Source organism: Giraffa tippelskirchi, chromosome 1 (assembly GCF_054371585.1).
Source record: "Giraffa tippelskirchi isolate mGirTip1 chromosome 1, T2T-mGirTip1v1.2.pri, whole genome shotgun sequence".
NCBI lineage: Eukaryota > Metazoa > Chordata > Mammalia > Artiodactyla > Giraffidae > Giraffa > Giraffa tippelskirchi.
The window spans coordinates 23047110-23066336 of NC_137275.1; the positions used below are offsets into that span (position 1 = coordinate 23047110).

Below are 19227 nucleotides of genomic sequence, written 5' to 3' on the forward strand. Positions count from 1 at the left end.
GAAGAGGGGTGGGAAGGAAGCAGGTGTAACTCAATTTTAAATTATAATTATGATCAACTCCCTTGAACAATGCAAAGGTTGATCTGAGTATAACTTGTAGTCAGCCCTCTGCATCCCTGTTCCTCCATGTCCCCAGATTCAACCAACCACAGACTGTGTAGTACTGTAGTATTTACTAGTGAAAAATATCTGGACACAAGTAAACCCATGCAGTTCAAACTTAACATTGTTCAGGCATCAACTGTACTTATTTCTGAATTATACTGGTGAAACATCAGTAGTGGATGAAGAAGAGAGTCAGGAGAAGGAAAAAAAGAACCTGGAAGAGGTGGAGCGGGGGTTTTTTTCGTGCTTTTTGAGTATTTTGTTCCTGTGGATCAAATGTTCAGAAAGCAGACATACATATTCCTTCTCAAAGGAAGGAATGAGGGAAAAGGTATTTAGAAGAAGATACAGAGACATTCAAGGTGAAGAAGTGAGGAAGTTTCTTGCTGTCGTTGTTTTTAGGAGATTACGTTAATCTTATAAACACAGAAGAAAGCAAAGATATAAACTGGTGGGAGTGAGTTGAGGGAAAGTGTAGTCAGTGTGTATGGAAAGGCCATAGTGGGCAAGGTGCCAAAGCCTCAGAAAGAACTATAAGTAATACTGTTAAGGAGAAGAGAAGGTCCTACTGGAACTAGATCGGGTCATGAAGGCTGGCAACCCAGTGTTCACATGTGTACCCTCTGAAGGGGTGCTGCTTCAAAGCCCAGCTCTACTGTATACTAGCTGTGGAACATTGGGTAAGCTGGTTAACGTCTCTTACCTCAGTCTCTTGGGTTACAACATGGAAATGTTATTAATCACAGCTCTGACCCTCCAGGGTCGCAGTCAGGATTAAAAGAGACAATGTATGTGAGGAGTTAGTACACAGTAAGTGCTTAATAAACATTAGCCATTATCGTTAATCTGGGGCTAGCTCAATCAGGACTGCCATTGATATTGATGATCACTCTTACATCTAAGTCATGATTTTTGCCTATCACGTAAATGGAGAGATTTACGTGTATAAAAAAAGTAGGTAAGTGCAGCCATAGCAATTTTTCTGTCTTTAGTACTTATGGACAACCTGTGGAGCCTAAATTCAATGGTATTCTTTACACATAAGCAGTCAAACCTTCTCTACAGTTCAGGCCCTGGCCTGTAGTTCTGAAGACAAAGCAATCCTAACTTCTTTGGGAGCCCTGCCAAGTTGCAGAGTTTTAAGTAAGGTCATTTCCAAGGCTGGGTAAATATTGTTTAGTAAAAGTCACACCAAGGAGAAAATACAAGCTGCTGTTCTTTATTTCTTTTTTAATTTAGGAACGCTTCAGTTTAAGCATAGGTCATGTTCTTTTTTTTCCCCAAAAGTTCAAAGAAAAGAAATGCCTTGAAATATTCAACCATTTTTCAGCAGACAGCACAGTCCCTTAAATAAAACACAAACTCTGAGAACAAGGGAGAGACAATCATCGAAAGTTCCAGAGAGAGATTGGATTTGCATCTCTTAGTTCCAGCAATAGGAGATAGGGTGACAGATGAGAAATAAAAAAAGAATGTGCATTGCCAGAAGAGAAGATAAGGAAAATGAAGAAGGAAATGTTAAAAAAAATAAGACACAAGAAAATTGAAAAAATATAGAGATAGAAGAATAGGGCCAGATGGAATGAAATAGAAAGTGAAACAGAAGAGATAAGAAGCAAAAAAATTAATAAAAAAAAACAATGGGCTGCACAAGAAGATTCTTGGTGTAATTACCATAGGACACTTTGAAAAGGGACTAGACTAAAGTAGATGTTAGGACACCAGATTCAAATCATTCCAACATTTCTTGATCACCATCCATGTGCTGATTAGGCACCGAATTGAGCTCTATTCCCACTTCTGCAAGAAGGTTTCTTGGGATGATCAATTGAAAAAGTTAAGTGAGAAAATACTTTAAAAATTATAAAATTCACCGCACCACACCATTATTGCTATTAATACTAACAGGAAAAGCAGATCTCATCCCAGGTGAAACCTTGGAAGTCATACTTAACTCACCAAGCGGTAACTCTATCCCCTGCTGGTCATTGCCCAGAACCACAAAAGAAAAAATAGCCAATCAAATTAAGTTACACAAATACAATGGAATGTTATTTAGCCATTAAAAACTACAATTATATGGATTCTTCCAGTGACTTTACCAAGACATGGAAATACACAAAATGATATTTAAGAGAAAGACAAAGAAATACAGACATGCCTCATTTTATTGTGCTTGGCTTAATCGTGCTTTGCAGCTGTGGTTTTTTTTCTTTTGCAACCTGAAGGTTTGTGGCAACTCTACTCTATCAGATGATGGTTAGCAGTTTTTAGCAATAAAATATTTTTATTTAAGGTATAGTCATTGTTTTTAAGACATAAAACTATTGCACACTTAATAGAATACAATATAGTGTAAACATAATCTTTATGAGTACTGGAAAACCAAACAATTTGTATGACTTGCTTTATTGTGATAGTCACTTTATTGCAGTGGTCAGAAACCAAACCTACAACATTTCAAAGGTGTGCCTGTACATAGCTGCTGATTACAACTATGCATATACATACAAATATGCATGTATTTAACCACTGGAAAAGATTAAAGTACATGTGGAGTAATACAAATTATTGAATTTTAGTATGTGTTAATGTTTTTTATTTAAAGTTTATTAATTTAATACAGATTTGCACAATATGGAGCTTCCCTGGTGGCTCAGATGGTAAAGAATCTGCCTGCAATTCGGGAGACATGGGTTTGATCTCTGGGTCAGGAAGATCCCCTGGAGGAGGAAATGGCAACCCACTCCAGTATTCTTGCCTGGAGAATGCCCATGGAGAGAGGAGCCTGATGGGCTACAGTCCATGGAATCGCAAAGAGCTGGACATGACTCAAGCAACTTGGCAAGGGATACACAATATAAATCCACTGCAATCTTAAATGACTTCCTTAGCATTTAAAACAGACCAAAAAATTCTTGCAACTTTCCCCTATTAATAATGCTGCTCCAACCATCTTGCCATACCAGACTCTGAGGATCCACCTTTTAATTTACAACCAGAAAATTTCTTGAGTTTCTATTATATTTGGTCTCATCAAGTAGAACAAAATGGTTAAGCACTGGGCAAAAAGTTCGTTCAGGTTTTTCCATAAGCTTTTATGGGAAGAGACTTCCCCGGTGGTCCAGTGAGGAAGAGTCTGCCTTATAGCTCAGGGGGTGCAGGTTCAATCCCTGGTACTGGAACCAAGATCCCATGTGACTTGGCACAACTAAGCTCACAAGTGGCAGCTACTGAGCCCGTGCACCCTGGAGCCCGCACCACAACTAGAGGGAAGTCTGAGTACCACAACTAAGACTCAACACAGCCAAAAACAAAACAAAAAATAGGAATAATTTAAAAAAAAAATAGATCTTATGGGAAAACCAGAACCAACTTCTGGCCAACCCAGTGTGTGACTTCTGGAATCACTCTCCAGGTTCAAATCCTGGCTCTATCTTCCAAATTGTGTCATTTTGAGTAAGTGACTTGAACCTTCCTTCAGTTCAGTTTCTTCATATGCAAAACGGAGATCACATTAGTACCCACCTTGGAGAATCAGTGTTAGTATTAAATGGCAAAATGCATTCAAAGCAATCAGCAAAGTGCTTGTCACATACTAACGGGCTTCCAGGTGGTACAGTGGTAAAAAATGGGCCTGCCAATGCAGGAGACACAAGTGACTCAGGTTCAACTCCTGAGTCAAGAAAATCCCCTGGAGGAGGAAATGGTAACCTGATCCAGTATTCTTGCTTGGGAAATTCCATGGACAGAGGAGCCTGGCGGGCTACATCCATGGGGTTGCAAAGAGTTGGACATGACTGAGCAACTAAGCACTGTACTGCACTGTCATATACTAAGCTCTCAGAACAGTCACCTATTGCTAGACACCATGAAAAGACCACTCACAGAGAACATGAGCTGGTCAACGCCAAGTGGTTCGAAATCCTTAGAAACAATCAGGGTACCTAAAAATTACAACTCAGGAGCTGCCAAAAGCAAGCTGGTCCTAGAAGGGAAGGAATCTGAGCAACGCCAGGAGGGATGGATGGGTAGGATTTTGATGATGAAAATAAAGCATTATCTGTTTCAAGTTTCAGTGTGTGCCTCTTTTCTTCTTTCAGTTTACAGCCCCAGGAGCAGCTACAGCAAGATATAAGACAGTGCCAACCTTCCTCACATGTGTGTGTGCATTTTCAGTTGATTCACTTGTGTCTGACTCTTTGCAACCCCATGGATCATAGTCCACCAGGCTCCTCTCTCCATGGGATTCTCCAGGTAAGAATACTAGAGTGGGTTGCCATGCCCTCTTCCAGGGGATCTTCCTCACCCAGGGATTGAACCCAGGTCTCCTGCATCTCCTGTACTGCAGGTGGATTCTTTACCATTGAGCCATTGGGGAAGCCCCGTACCTCACACATAGAAACTGCAATAAAGCAGAACTGGCTCCCACATCTCTGGCTTCAAGTCATTTTACCTGGAAGCAGAGAACTGGAGCACTGGTTTCTACAGGGCTCTATTCCACCCAGTTCTTAATGATCTTCAAGTTGAACTGTTTCTTTTTTCATCATTCAATGTTGCAGTTCTCACAGCTTATTTCACAATAAGGATTTGTTGCTCTTTTAATCTGTGCATTTCAACTGTTTCACCATGCATTTCAGGGTCCTCTTTAAGAAATGACTGACAATATTTGGGGGAAATTGTGGAAGGGACTCAAGAGGTTTTGTTTTGTATTTAATGATTTGGAAGAAAAAAGATATTAACAGGTTTTCTAATCTGTCAGCTCAGATTCAGAGAGCAAACACTTCTCAGACCCAGCATTAGAGGAAAATTACTGACTGCTCCCTGATGCTCTTCAACAGTTGAGAAAGTGGCAAGCCTGAGCAATCTTGGGGCCCCCTCTGCTCGTCCACAGAGAAAAGAAGTAAGAAAGGAAGAGAGAGAGGGCCACCAAGGGATGGAAGGAAGGAAGTCTGCAATCTGAGTATAGCTTGAGTATTTCATTTGACCTTGAGGGAGTGCCAACAAATTGTCCAACATACTAACACCAGCTAGTGCTGGGCTTCCCAAATATTGTTCTGCAAAGCACTGGTTAACTCTGAGAGAAGCTATAATAAATCAAGAGGAGGGATGCAGCTTCCTTCATTTCAGAGATTCACAATGCACACCTGCTTATTTAAGGTTTTGAGAAATCCCATTAATAAAGAAAGCTGCTTAACTTTACTTAACCTAGAGTTTGCCAAATTTATTCAGCCAGGAGACATGTTTTCATGCAACACTTATTAACCACTGCTTAGAACTCAAGTACTGGAATACAATGTGAAAATTCTCAGAGTAGTAGTTCTTTCCTGATGCTTGTCTTCCTTTGCTTACATTCTGGCACAGATTTATGAGAAAACAAACCAGCATTTAAAAAATTACTGCATAAACAAAATTTTAATCCCCTAGAATTCTGCCATCCTGACAAATCGGCTATTTAAAATTTTGTAGTCTACGTAGAAAACAAACCTACAGCTACCAAAGGGGAAAGGTAGGGAGGACAAATTGGGAGTATGGGATTAATAGATGCACACTACCATATGCAAAATAGGTAAACAACAAGGATTTACTGTATAGCACAGGGAACTATATTAAATATCTTATAATAAAATATACTGGAAAAGAATAGAAAAACAGGCAATAGGAATATATATATCAATAATTACTTTAAATGTAAATGGATTAAATGCTCCAACCAAAAGACACAGACTGGCTGAATGGATACAAAAACAAGACCTATATATATGCTGTCAACAAGAAACCCACTTCAGACCTCAAGACACATATAGACTGAAAGTGAGAGGATGGAAAAATATATTCCATGCAAATAGGAAGCAAAAGAAAGCTGGAGTAGCAATCCTCATACCAGACAAAATAGACCTTAAAATAAAGATTACAAGAGATAAGGAAAGACACTACATAATGATCAAGGGATCAATCCAAGAGGAAGACATAAAAATTTAAAATATCTATGCACTCAACACAGGAGCACCTCAATACATAAGACAAACACTAACAGACATAAAAGGAAAAATCAACAGTAACACCATAATAGTAGGAGACTTTAACACCCCACTCACACCAATGGACAGATCATCAAAACAGAAAATTAATAAGGAAACACAAGTCTTAAATGATACATTAGATGAGATGGATCACATTGATATCTTCAGGACATTCCATCCAAATGCAGAAGAATACACCCTCTTCTCAAGTGCACATGGAACATTCTCCAAGATAGACCACATCTTGGGTCACAAATCAAACTTCAGTAAATTTAAGAAAATTGAAATGATATCAAGCATCTTCTCTGCCCACAAGGCTATGAGACTAGGTATCAATTACAAGAAAAAAACTGTAAGAAACACAAACACATGGAGGTTAAACTACACGTTTCTAAATAACCAACAAGATACTGAAGAAATCAAAAGGGAAATAAAAAAATTTCTAGAAACAAATGACAATGAAAACACGACAACTCAAAACCTATGGGATGCAGCAAAAGCAGTTCTAAGAGGGAAGCTTATAGCAATACAATCCTACCTCAAGAAACAAGAAAAACATTGAATAGACAACTTAACTTTATACCTAAAACAACTGGAAAAAGAAGAACAAAAACCCCCAAAACTAGTAGAAGGAAAGAAATAAAAATCCAAGCAGAAATAAACGAAAAAGAAATGAAAGAAACAACAGTAAAGATTAATAAAACTAAAAGCTGATTCTTTGAGAAAATAAACACTGTTGGTGGGAATATAAATTGATACAGCCACTATGGAAGACAGTACGGAGATTCCTTAAAAAACTAGGAACAAAACCACCATATAACCCAGCAGTCCCACTCCTAGGCAAATACCCCGAGGAAACCAAAATCAAAAGAGACACATGAATCCCATTGTTCATTGCAGCACTATTTACAATAGTTAGAACGTGGAAGCAACCTAGATGTCCATCAACAGATGAATGGATAAAGCAGTTGTGGTATATATACACAATGGACTATTACTCAGCCATAAAAAGGAACGCATTTGAATCATTTCTAATGAGGTAGATGAACCTAGAACCTATTACACAGAGTGAAGTGCGTCAGAAAGAGAAAGATAAATACTGTATTCTAACACATATATATGGAATCTAGAAAAATGATACTGAAGAATTTATTTACAGGACAACAATGGAGAAACAGATATAGAGAATAGACTTATGGACATGGGGAGAGGGCAGGAGAGGGTGAAATGTATGGAAAGAGTAACATGGAAACTTACATTACCGTATGTAAAATAGATAGCCAACGGGAATTTGCTGTATGGCTCAGGAAACTCAAACAGGGGCTCTGTATCAACCTGGAGGGGTGGGATGGGGAGGGAGATGGGAGGGAGTTCCAAAACGGAGGGTATATATGTATACCTATGGCTGATTCATGTTGAGGTTTGACAGAAAACAGCAAAATTCTGTAAAGCAATTATCCTTCATTAAAAAGTAAATAGAAAAAAGAATAGAAAAACATACAGATATATACATATATGCATATATAGCTGAATCACTTTGCTGAACACCTGAAACTAACACAATATTGTAAAAAAACAATACCTAGATTAAAATTCAAATAAAGAAATAAAATGTTTCAGCCTTCTCTACAATATTACTCTCAGCATTATCTCCTTTCTATCTAAGAACTAAAAAGTACAGCCTTCCCATTAGACATTCCAGAAAAACAACGTCATTTTTTAATGCATCTTCATTTGAATATTTCTTCTTCATGTTTTCTTTTTAATTCTCACCCTTTTCTCAAAAGAGAAAGGTTTTAGCTGAGAAAGACAAAAAGAAGGAGCACCCCAGGCTTTGAAATTTGAGGATAACATTGTTGAGATGTGAGCAAAGTATAAAAAACAAAAATCTATGGAGGAAAACAACTGGTTTTCCATAACACCTCACCATGTCAGCTGCAATCTTATCCACTCTTACCTCTCATCCCAGTTCATTTGTCTTTGTTGAAAGCCTTCAGCTCTGGCCCCAAATCTCACAAACTGTGTATTTGCTTTGATAGACTTGGAGGGAAGAAAAAACCTCACACATATGACATCTCCATATGTGATAACACATTGAGGTTACTGGACCTGTTCCCAGGATGTGCTTATTCTTGTCTGTGTGATAGATTAGATGTAATTTTCTTTCTTAAACAGCTAAGGGCAATTAAGAGGTCTCTGATGATCTTAGGTTAGGTACAGCTCAGAGAGAGAATAAATCTGTGAGTAAATCCTACCAACCTCTAAAGTTCACATGAGACAGAAGGAGAAGAAAGGGTGCTTCTCCAGGGCTTCCACTGTGTTAGATTTTCCCAAGGACTTTGGAAATACTATTGAGGGCACTGCATGGGTGGACTATCTTCTGCTTTGCTATCACCAGCGTTTAGATAAAAGTCACTGAAATATTCCAGGAGTTTAACTTATGACGTGACTGAAGCAACACTTGAGCTAAAAACAGAGTTCCAGGACTTTAGGTTCAGGGTGAAATGAAGATAGCAGATGAGTTTATGACTCACTGAGATCTTCACCCTCCTCCTGGACAGCTACCCCAGATAGTCCAATAGTCCCACCTGCCCAAGGTCAAATATCTTCCTATTCTGCTGCTGCTGCTAAGTTGCTTCAGTCGTGTCCAACTCTGTGTGACCCCATAGACTGCAGCCCACCGGGCTCCGCCGTCCCTGGGATTCTCCAGGCAAGAATACTGGAGTGGGTTGCCATTTCCTTCTCCCATGCATGAAAGGGAAAAGTGAAAGTGAAGTCGCTCAGAAGTCGCTCAGTAGTGTCCGACTCTTAGAGACCCCATGGACTGTGGCCTACCAGGCTCCTCCATCCATGGGATTTTCCAGGCAAGAGTACTGGAGTGGGGTGCCATTGCCTTCTCCGCTTCCTATTCTGGTCCTTCACAAATGGTTCTCTCATTCCTTGAACTTACTAGACTAGAATCCTAGAAATCATCCCCCAAATTCACTCTCCCTTAGCCTTAGGTCTAGGAGATCACCAACTTCTGCTGTTTCTATTAGGTTGAAACATATGAAACTGCCACTATTTGACCACTTTTTTTTTTTTGCCCACAAAACAGCAATGTCAGATGGGTCGACCTAATATACAATTAATGCTTACTGAAGCTGTGCCCTGCTCTTCATCCTCTCAGCAACTTTCTTATCAAAGGGCTTCATCTCTCACCTGGATTCCTACAACTCCCTCCCAAAGGACTTTCTGCCCCATCTTCTTCTACGCAATCTTCTGCAGATCTTTCTCTTTACAGAAATGTAATTAAAACGCTTCTTTCCTTAAAAACCTATCACAGCCTTGATAACAAGGCATGTTCTCCTCAAACAGAACTCACAAAGGCCTTGTGACCGGACCTGCTTCCTTCTGCTTCAGGGCCCAGCACCTGGAGGGACCTGGCATTCTACTGAACCTTCTGTTGATGCCTGAATAGAAAATATTCTTTGACTTGTTTTCTGGAATGCTCTCCTCTCCAAATCTCCAACGCCCTCTAATTCTTACTCATGTTTCCTAATCTTCTCAGTTATGACTTGTTCCAGAAGGCCTTCACCACCCACTACACACATGCACGCGCACACACACACATACACACACACACGAGCGCACACACACACACACGAGCGCACACACACACACGAGCGCGCAGACACACACACATACACATTCCAGTCTGGGATAGGGTGTTGTCCCTCAGCTCATATAGTCATAATAATATAGTATTCAACAAACATCTCCTTTCTTCACCACACAGTGTGTTTCTGGAACGCAATCACTATATTTTATTCATCCGGGCCTCCCCAGAGCCTAGCACAGTGCCTGGTAGGGAGCATGTGAGTAATAAATGCCTGATGAAGCCATACATGAACAAATCCATTACAATATTACAGAGAGAATTGGGAGGTATTTGGAAAGGGCATATATTCATTAAAAAATAAACCTTGGAGTCAGTGCACTTCTCTAAAAGGTCAACAACTGAAATTACTGGTCATATTTTTCTGTGATAAATACTGATAAGCTACTCTCAACTCAGGGCTTCTCAGGTGGCGCTAGTGGTAAAGATGGAGAAGGCAATGGCAAACAACTCCAGTACTCTTGCCTGGAAAATCCCATGGACGGAGGAGCCTGGTAGGCTGCAGTCCATGGGGTCACGAAGTTGGTCACAACTGAGCGACTTCACTTTCACTTTTCATTTTCATGCGTTGGAGAAGGAAATGGCAACTCACTCCAGTGTTCCTGCCTGGAGAATCCCAGGGACGGCGGAGCCTGGTGAGCTGCCGTCTATGGGGTCGCACAGAGTAGGACACGACTGAAGCGGCTTAGCAGCAGCAGCAGTAATAAAGAACCCACCTGCCAATGCAGGCAGACATAAGAAACACGGGTTCGATCCCTCAGTTGGGAAGATCCCTTGGAGGAGGAAACAGCAACCCACTCCAGTATTCTTGCCTGGAGAATCCCATGGACAGAGGTACCATCCATAGGGTTGCAAAGAGTTGGATAAGACTTAAGTGACTTAGCACGCACAAGTGCATTGCCACTGAACAAAATATTTCCAAGTACCAAACAATGGGTTACCTTATGTAAAACTTTCACCTAATCTCAGAACAGACAAGGTGTGTTCCTTTCAGCTTACATTAATGGAACCTGATATTCTAGGGCTGGGGACTTTCAGAGTCATTTGGCCTATTCCAGTGATTCTTTATTCCACTGATCCCTTATAAGCCTTAAAAAGTTAATGCAATTCCTAATCACCTAATTTACCATCAAAGAGGCCTCTGGACATTAGAGAGAACTGAGCTGATTAAAAATTAAAATTTTCCAATCTCCTTATATAAACATTTATTTATAAAATGGGCCCAGCATAAAGTGTTTAGGTTCCACACTCAGAATAGGTTGAAAATAGAAAAGCCATCATGAAGGTTCAACCTTCTAACATCTCCATCATCTCTCTGACCTGCAATCCATCTTCCACGCAGCTTGCAGCCTTTCTGCCTGTAACATAGACTTAGCTGTCACAGTTCCCTCTAAAACTCTCATAGTCCTATGCCCACAAGAGTCAGTCCAAATTTTTCAGCCTAGAACTTTGCGTTCTGTATACCCTGGCTCCAACTTACATTTTCCAGTCATTTCACCTAATATGTCTTAATTCAAACCAGGTCCTTCAGCCAGGTTGGACCCCTCTCACTGGCCACGAATGACCCACATGTTCTACCCCTGTGCCTGTCTCCTGGTAGAAACACACCTGGAACGCCCACCACATTTCCCTCTGTCTAACAGAATCCTAGCTATTCTTCAGGAAGAATTTTAGGCCCCACCTGTCCATATTTTTTATCTCCCTCTTCTGAACTCCTACAACCCATACTGCCTAAAGAGGCTATGATCCATAAATTGCTTTGTACTATCTGTTAACTGTACTTGTGTGATGACAGGTAGCCTTAAGTAGCCTGGAAGATCTCTGAAACCCCTCAAACTCAGCACCCTGGGCTCAGGTTACTGTCAACAATATCCACTAATGTGTTTTAACCATGTCAGGAAGCTCTTGGGAGCTGCTCCTCTGTATCCTAACATAGGAATCAGCCCTAGGCTCCTCTGTCCTTGGAATTCTTCAGGCAGGAATCCTGGAGCGGGTTGCCATGCCCATCTCCAGGGGATCTTTCCAACCCAGGGATTGAACCTGAGTCTCCAGCATTGCAGGCAGATTCTTTACTGTCTGAGATACCAGGGAAGCTCCTCTAGTTGTGGGTTATCACATCTGTCTGAAGCCTGAACTCTCTGAGCTTCTACTTTCCATTGTTCCTAAAATGTTTGCAGTCTCTATAATCAGGTTTTGGCTGCTCTCAAGAGTTTTGTCTTCCTAGGGTGTAGATCTTGGACTCTCATGTTGAGTCATTTTTTCACTCTTTTTTTTTTTTTGGTGGTACTACATGGCTTGTGGTTTCTTAGTTCCCCAGGGATCAAACGCAGGCCCCCAGCAGTGCAAGTGTGGAGTCCTAACCATTGGACCACCAGGGAAGTCCTTCTAATGTCTAGCCTTAAGCTCAGTGTTAGTAGCTCAGCTCTGTATGACTCTTTGTGACCCCATGGACTGTAGCTGCCAGGTTTCTCTGTCTGTGGGATTTCCCAGGCAAGAATACTGGAGTGGGCTGCCATTTCCTTCTCCAGGGGATCTTCCTGACCCAGGGATTGAACCTGGGTCTCCTACACTACAGGCAGATTCTTTACTGTCTGAGCCAAGGTCATGTGCAAAAAGAAATAAATCACCCAGGACTGCGGTGCCCCAGCCACATGTGAAACACTATTATCATTTACTCGCTGTGTTGCATGGGCCACCTCGATACTCTGATGGAGACAACTGGCCACACTCCCTCCCTGCCTGGGAACAAGCCCTACAGCCAGATCAGCCCCTCCAGGGTGTGTCTAACCAGAGTTTCAGCTTCCCCTCTTGCCCAGTGGATTCCAGGATGCTTCCTACTCAAGCCCTTCAGAGCGTGACAACAACTGCTGCAGGCAAATCTCTTCGGCTTTCTCATGCGACTTGGAGAAGTGGGTCAAGAAATATAAAATAACCCACTAGTCTGTAAATTCCCCTCTCCAGATTTAAACTCTTTGAGGGCACAATCATTATCTTATTAATCTTTTTTTTTTTTTAAATATTCTGAGCGTCTGACCACTGTTAGACACTCAAAGATATTTATTGTAGGAATGGATGGATGAACACAAACACTGAATGGCTACTTCATCATGATCCAAATTCCAGGGTTCTTTCCAGTAAGGTGCTTTTTAAACAAAATTTGTGGCCATACCCATGCAGCATATGGGATCTTAGATCCCTAATCAGGGATCGAAGCTATGCCCACTGTATTGAGAGCACAGACTCTTAACTGCTGGACCACCAGGGAAGTCCCAGTAAAGCTGTTGCTGTTATTGTTGCTGCTTTTTTATTTTTTTGTTTTCCTAATTTGCTTCCTTTTGAGATCTGAGTACTAAACTGAGGAGGAAAAAAAAATCCCATTTCCTGAAGCAACTGATTTGCTTCTAGGTTAATCTCCCTACACTTTTGTGCCTGGTTGTTGTTGTATGTGCTCAGGGCTGATGACAAATGTTCTTCACAGCAGGAGACAACACAGACAAGAGGGCAACAGTTTTCAGAGTGCAGTGGCTATCTTGAACCTACTTCTTGCCGTCTGAAGCTAAAGTGCACTGCATGCATGTAAGCAGTCATTACCATGACTTCAGTTTTCATTAATATGAGGTTCTAAGGTTTTGTCAGGAACTGCAAGAGTATCATTAGAAGATTCCACTTGAATCCACAGATACTTACTAAATGTCAGATAGAAAGCAGTGAAGTGAATTTTTGGACATGAGACAAACATCTTCAAAAAGAGAGCTCTTAATCTGATGACCAAGGACAAATATAAGAGCCTTCTGGGGCCTGGCATGAAGAGCCCCAGCCTTTGGCTAGGGATTTCTGAGCCTGTGAAGGGGACTCACTCACCAGCACAGTACCCCACGAGGTTGAGGAACTGCTCCTCTTTACAGCTGGCCCTGCAGTTTCCAGCAGTCAGAGGAACGTGAGGGTGGCAGGAGATGCAGTCAGACTCCAACGGGCCGTGGCACTGCCTGCAGGTGGGGTGGCACTCTGCAAGGAAAAACAAGAATCGGGATTGGAGTTAGCAGCTTGGCACGTACACACACGAAGTATTTCGTGTACTCCACCAAGTACACTAAGAACAGACTTCAAATTCTAATCATCTTTTGAAGAAGACTCCTGAGCAAGCTGGCACACATTTTGGCATTGACCAAAAGACAGCATTTCTAGGGTCAACAAAAACATTGCCCATGAACAGAACATGGAATCTAGAAACATTTAAATGAGAGAAATTGGGACTTCCTTGGTGGTCCAATAGCTAAGCTCCCAATGTAGGGGGCCAAGGTTCAATCCCAAGTCAGGGAACTAGATCCTGTATGCCATAACTAAGAGTTCACAGGCTGTAACTAAAAAGATCCCACATGCCGAGAGGAAGATTGAAGATCTTACATGCCTCAACTAAGACCCAGTGTAGCTAAATAAGTAAATAAATATTTTAAAAGTTTTTAGAAAATAAATGAGAGGAATTGGTTGCTCAGTATGACCATTCCCATCTATGTAAGTCTGGAAGTTCAGATCAAAGTCAAAAAAGAGAAAAACAAGTGGTAAGACTCTCCCTCTCTAAAATTCAAAGAGCTAGATGGAGAAGAGGGAGACATTTTGCTTCTTAGAAATCCCCAGCAGGCACAGGTGGAACTATCCACAGCAGGGGAAGTGAAAACTTCTCACAGAGTCAGATGCCAATCCTGCTCTCCCTCCAGGCCACAACTTGAATGCCTGCTTTAGCAGCAACACTTAATTAAAATACAAAGAGCCGAAAAGAGCCTCTTTCTGGAGGTTATCCTGAGCCATGTCTGAAGTTCAATTCCTCAGACAAAACTGTCAAAGCTATGTTTTCCTCAGAAAAACCACCAAATTACTGAGAGGTACTACACTGAAAAAAAGCAGTGAGTCCCAGTAGATGCAGGCAATAAAGATAAGGATGGCAAAGAATAAAAGGAAGTTGCAGCTGCAACTGCTCTTGTGCTGCCAAGATGGGCAGCGGGAGCAAGCGTACGTGGAAGGAGATTGAAGGGTTTCTCTGCCAAGGATGAGGAAGTCTAAGCCTGTCTGATTCCAAGAGGAGGGGAGGTGAAGGACCAGAGCTGGGTAGTGCTTGCTGGAACTAATGACAAAGAATTTCCTTCTGGTGCAGAGCTGGTGGGAAGGAAAGGCACAGATTTCCAGTAAAGTCAACTTTGTCTGGCAGAAGGCCAAGAGAAGATAAGAAGTTATAGAAAAAAAAAAAAGCAAGCAAGCAAACTGCTGATTAGAAGGCTGGCATTAACTATCACCAGTTCTACATTCCTGAGGCTCTTAACTTTGTAAATGCCCATCCGAAAGATACTAGCACTCTCAGGACAATCTCTACTGCCCAGTGCCCCCTCCCTGCCAGGATATTTCCAGTGACCTTGGAGCCCTGCTGCCTGTAGTACTGTTACTGAGTCCAAGTCCCCTCTGCTCGCCCCATTACAGACCAATAAATCAGTAGACAAGGTGTTGAGGCAAGAAATAACAACTTTATTTGAAAAGCCAGCAAACCAAGAAGATGGCAGACTAGTGTCTCAAAATAACCATCTTATCAGGGTCTGGATGCCAGGTTATTTTACAGAGGAGGAGGAGGTGAGGAAGTAAAGTATAAAGGCCATTAATCTTACAAATACCCCCGGGAATGGTCAGCCTCAGGGAGGGGATGTGTTAATTTCCTCTTTCTTGCAGCCATACATAGGTGAACAGGGTCAGAAAGTCTCTCTGGACTACAGCATTTTGGTATCACATTCAGGCAGAGGGGCCGGGTTCCCTGAGGCAGGGCATTATGTATAGACAGTATCCTTTCAGTTCAGGAAAGCAATGGAAAGTAAAAGAAACAGATTCAAACTGTAGCCAGGTTTTTTTATTCTTCCCTATAAAAGTACCTTCCATCTGCTGGTCTCAGGCAGGCAGGGGCATGAGCAGAAAAGAGTTACAGCTACTCAGACTTTCCTCCCCCAAACAATTTTTCCACAGACGAAACCAACTGGGCAAGGGTGAGGGCACAGAAGGAAAGACCACAGTTTTCAAGGACAACCCCATTGACAAAGAAACCAAGAATGCTCCCTACTGAGCGTAATAGAGTGTTTCAAGTAAAACAACCCATCAGGGGCCTACAGAGATTAAAAAGCTACTTGTAGAAGAAAATTCCATAAGAAATAATATTGATCTTCAATCATCTACATTTGTATTCACATTAAATTTCCTCTTTGGAGTTTGAGGCTTGATGAATCTGACAAGTTTTAATTTATTTCAAAAATATTTTTCACATTTACTACATGTTTTCCAATGCCAGAAACTCAAATCAAACAATTTTATAATGATGGGCTTTTTCCCTATCAGTCGGCCTCAGCAGTCTATTTTTAGAAATAAAACCATAATCATGATAGAATGTGTTTGTCTTTTCTCTTTTTCTTTATCGACAAGAAAACACAGAGCTACAATAAGGTGCTTAAATTTTAGTAGTTTGTCGATTCCAATAAAACCCTTCACTAATCTGAACTAGTAATTTTTAAAATCTCTGTCACTGAAATATACAGGTGCTCTTAAAAAACATATTGGGCTGATGTGTCAAGGAAGAAAATAAATACCTCTTTCCCTTTTTGCTCTATTAGGCTGCAGCCAGGGGAAGGGGGGGCTGAGGACTGCAGAGGTAAGGCCAATGCCTGCTCTCCCACAAATGCATGAGAGCCTGCAGCAGCTCATCTCCTTGATGGCCCCAATCATCCCTCACTATATGCAGAGGGTCAAGCTGATTCTCATTTTTCACGTCATCCACATTTCCTATCGGATGAACAGAATTTCACTTGTTTTCCTCACTCAGAAGGACTCACAGCCCAAGTCTAGTCCCCTGGTATGACACGGTTTCTAACTGCAAAATCAGGTGGCATTGTGAAGACAACATATGGGCATAGGGTGTGATGGGCATACGCCCCAGCCAGTTACATACTCACCTGTACAACTGCCTTCCTGGTTGAAATACCCATCTGGGCACTGGGAGAGGCACTGCCCATCCAACAGCACGTGGGAAAGCCAGCAGGCTGTGCAGTTATGTGGGCTCGTACCTACACACCCAAAACAGGATGGGTGGCAAGCTGGAAGGAAGAAAGGCAGAGGAGATAATCAGGAAAGCCGCCATCTGACAAGCACAGTAGCTCTGCCTTTCCCGTTCACTTTCCTGTAATATTCCATTGGTATAAGTTCTATATATTCACTTAACTTTCCCAAGGACAGGGCAGACATCTCACATACTTCTTTCAGTCTGTATCCTACAAAGCAAGCATCTGTGGAACCCAGATTAAAATATTAGCAGTTCAGTCGTGTCCCACTCTGTGCGACCCTATGGACTGTAGCCCGCCAGGCTCCTCTGTCCATGGAATTTTCCGGGAAAGAATACTGGAGTGGGTTGCTGTTCCTTTCTACAAGGGATCTTCCTGACCCAGGGATTGAACCTTGGTCTCCTGTATTGTAAGCAGATTCTTTACCAACCGAGCCATCAGGGAACCCAGATTAAGAAAGGGATAAGTGACAAAAACAAAAAAACAGAAATAACCATTTGTGGAGTCATTCATTTCTTTATTCCCATGTTCCCAGTCCCAGAGGATGTCAGATAAAGAACAGAAAGCCATAAAAAAGGTCTTCGGTCAGGACAGCTCCTATACCATCAGTGGGCTGCTGATTGGGCTGCTCAAATTAAAGAGAAAGGTGATGGAGGCCTTACTGATTGATTCCACAAAGGTTTCTATGGTGCACACACTCTGATGGAGACTGGACACATACAGGTAAGAAGAACTGTCCAACATTTTGAACTGCTTAAACTAGCTGCATCAACAGACACACAAGCAGATAACTGGAATAAAACAAATGGAAAGTGGAGTATAACAGAGAGAATAAGAGCATCACATCACAATTCTCTGTGACCTTGACTAAGTTATGCAATTTCTCAAGGCTCCCACTTCCTCATGTATAAAAATGAGAATATAAACTATACATACTGCATGGGGTGTTGTGGACACCATGTGGATTATTTACTATGCCTCACTCATTTCTTCCCACAGAAACCACAAAAACAGCTTTTGCCCACCTTTTGCCCTCACTCCTTCTGCCTCCTGCCCCATCCTGGTGCTTCCCTCTGTGGCCCCTGCATAATGTGACATGCCCTTCCTCTTGGGAACTGTAAGTAAGGGTTCTTTCCCCAAGACAATCATCTCCTCATATGCTGGCTTCATCATACCTGAATAATAATAAAGCCCACAATTTGAAACAACCAGTTGATCACCCTCAAATCACTCAATCATCTTTTGTTATTGAGCCGCAAGTAGGTCGAGGTATTGGCGAAACAGAGGTGAGTAAGACAATGAGTGGGAGGACCCAGACATTTCAGGGACAAGATCCACTGACTGCAGGGACACCATCCTCAGTCTCCTCTTTGCCTCCTCTGCCCCCTCAGTCAAGCCTCCTGAAGACTCAAGAGATCAGCAGCTTGGAAGAAGCATATGGGATTTTCTACCACTGAGGCCTCCATTTCCACCAACCCCCAATAAAAATGTAAATTTCATTCCTTGATGTACAGATTGGGCTGCTGCAAGGTAGGATGCTCTTGTCCAGCAGGACTGGTTTGTAGGAGTATTAAACTCATGATATATGGCTGGTAGATGACTGCTGTCCTAAACCCTCTGGTGCTCTACCTTAGTATCTCATCCATAACTGAGCACCTAAAGGTTTAACACCTGTACCTGAGCTAAGGCCATACCTGTTTGGATTGGGCAGTACACCCTACCTTGCATGCATGCATGCTAAGTTGCTTCAGTCCTGTCCAACTCTGCAACCCAATGGACAGTGGCCCATCAGTTTCCTCTGTTCATGAGATTCTCTAGGCAAGAATACTGGAGTGGGTTGCCATGCCTTCTCCCAGGGGATCTTCCCAACCCAGGGTTTGAACCAGAATCTCTTATACCTCCTGCATTGGCAGGCGGGTTTTTTACCACTGAGCCCTCTACGAAGCCCCACACCCTACCTTGTGTATGCTGTGCATATTAGCTCAGTAATGTCTGACTCTTTGCGAGCCCATAGACTCTGTAGCCCACCAGACTCCTTTGTCCATGGGGATTCTCCAGGAAAGAATACTGGAGTGGCTTACCATGCCCTCTTCCAGGGGATCTTCCCAACCCAGGGATCGAACCCAGGTCTCTTGCATTGCAAGTGGATTCTTTACTGTCTGAGCCACCAGGGAAGCCCACACCCTACTTATTGGTTGATAAATATTTTGATTATTATCCCTAGCTACACTGCAGAGCTTTATATCTATTCAACAGTATTTATTACTCTATGAAAAACAGAGCCAGAGCTCCAAGTTTTAAAATTATTTCCTTATCTTTTTTAGATTGCCTTGTTAACTACTCTAATAGCACAAGTCAC

At 41.9% G+C, this 19227-nt stretch overlaps 1 protein-coding gene across 1 annotated transcript in view; it reads right to left on the minus strand.

The window, feature by feature from the left end:
- FRAS1 (Fraser extracellular matrix complex subunit 1) overlaps positions 1–19227 on the minus strand; it is a 502478-nt gene that overhangs the window by 194149 nt on the left and 289102 nt on the right. Inside the window, exons 19-20 of the mRNA XM_081584176.1 lie at positions 16764–16904; positions 13648–13791 (exon numbers count right to left, since the gene is read on the minus strand). Coding sequence (XP_081440302.1) covers positions 13648–13791; positions 16764–16904 — 285 coding nt within the window. The remainder of the gene's footprint in view (positions 1–13647; positions 13792–16763; positions 16905–19227) is intronic.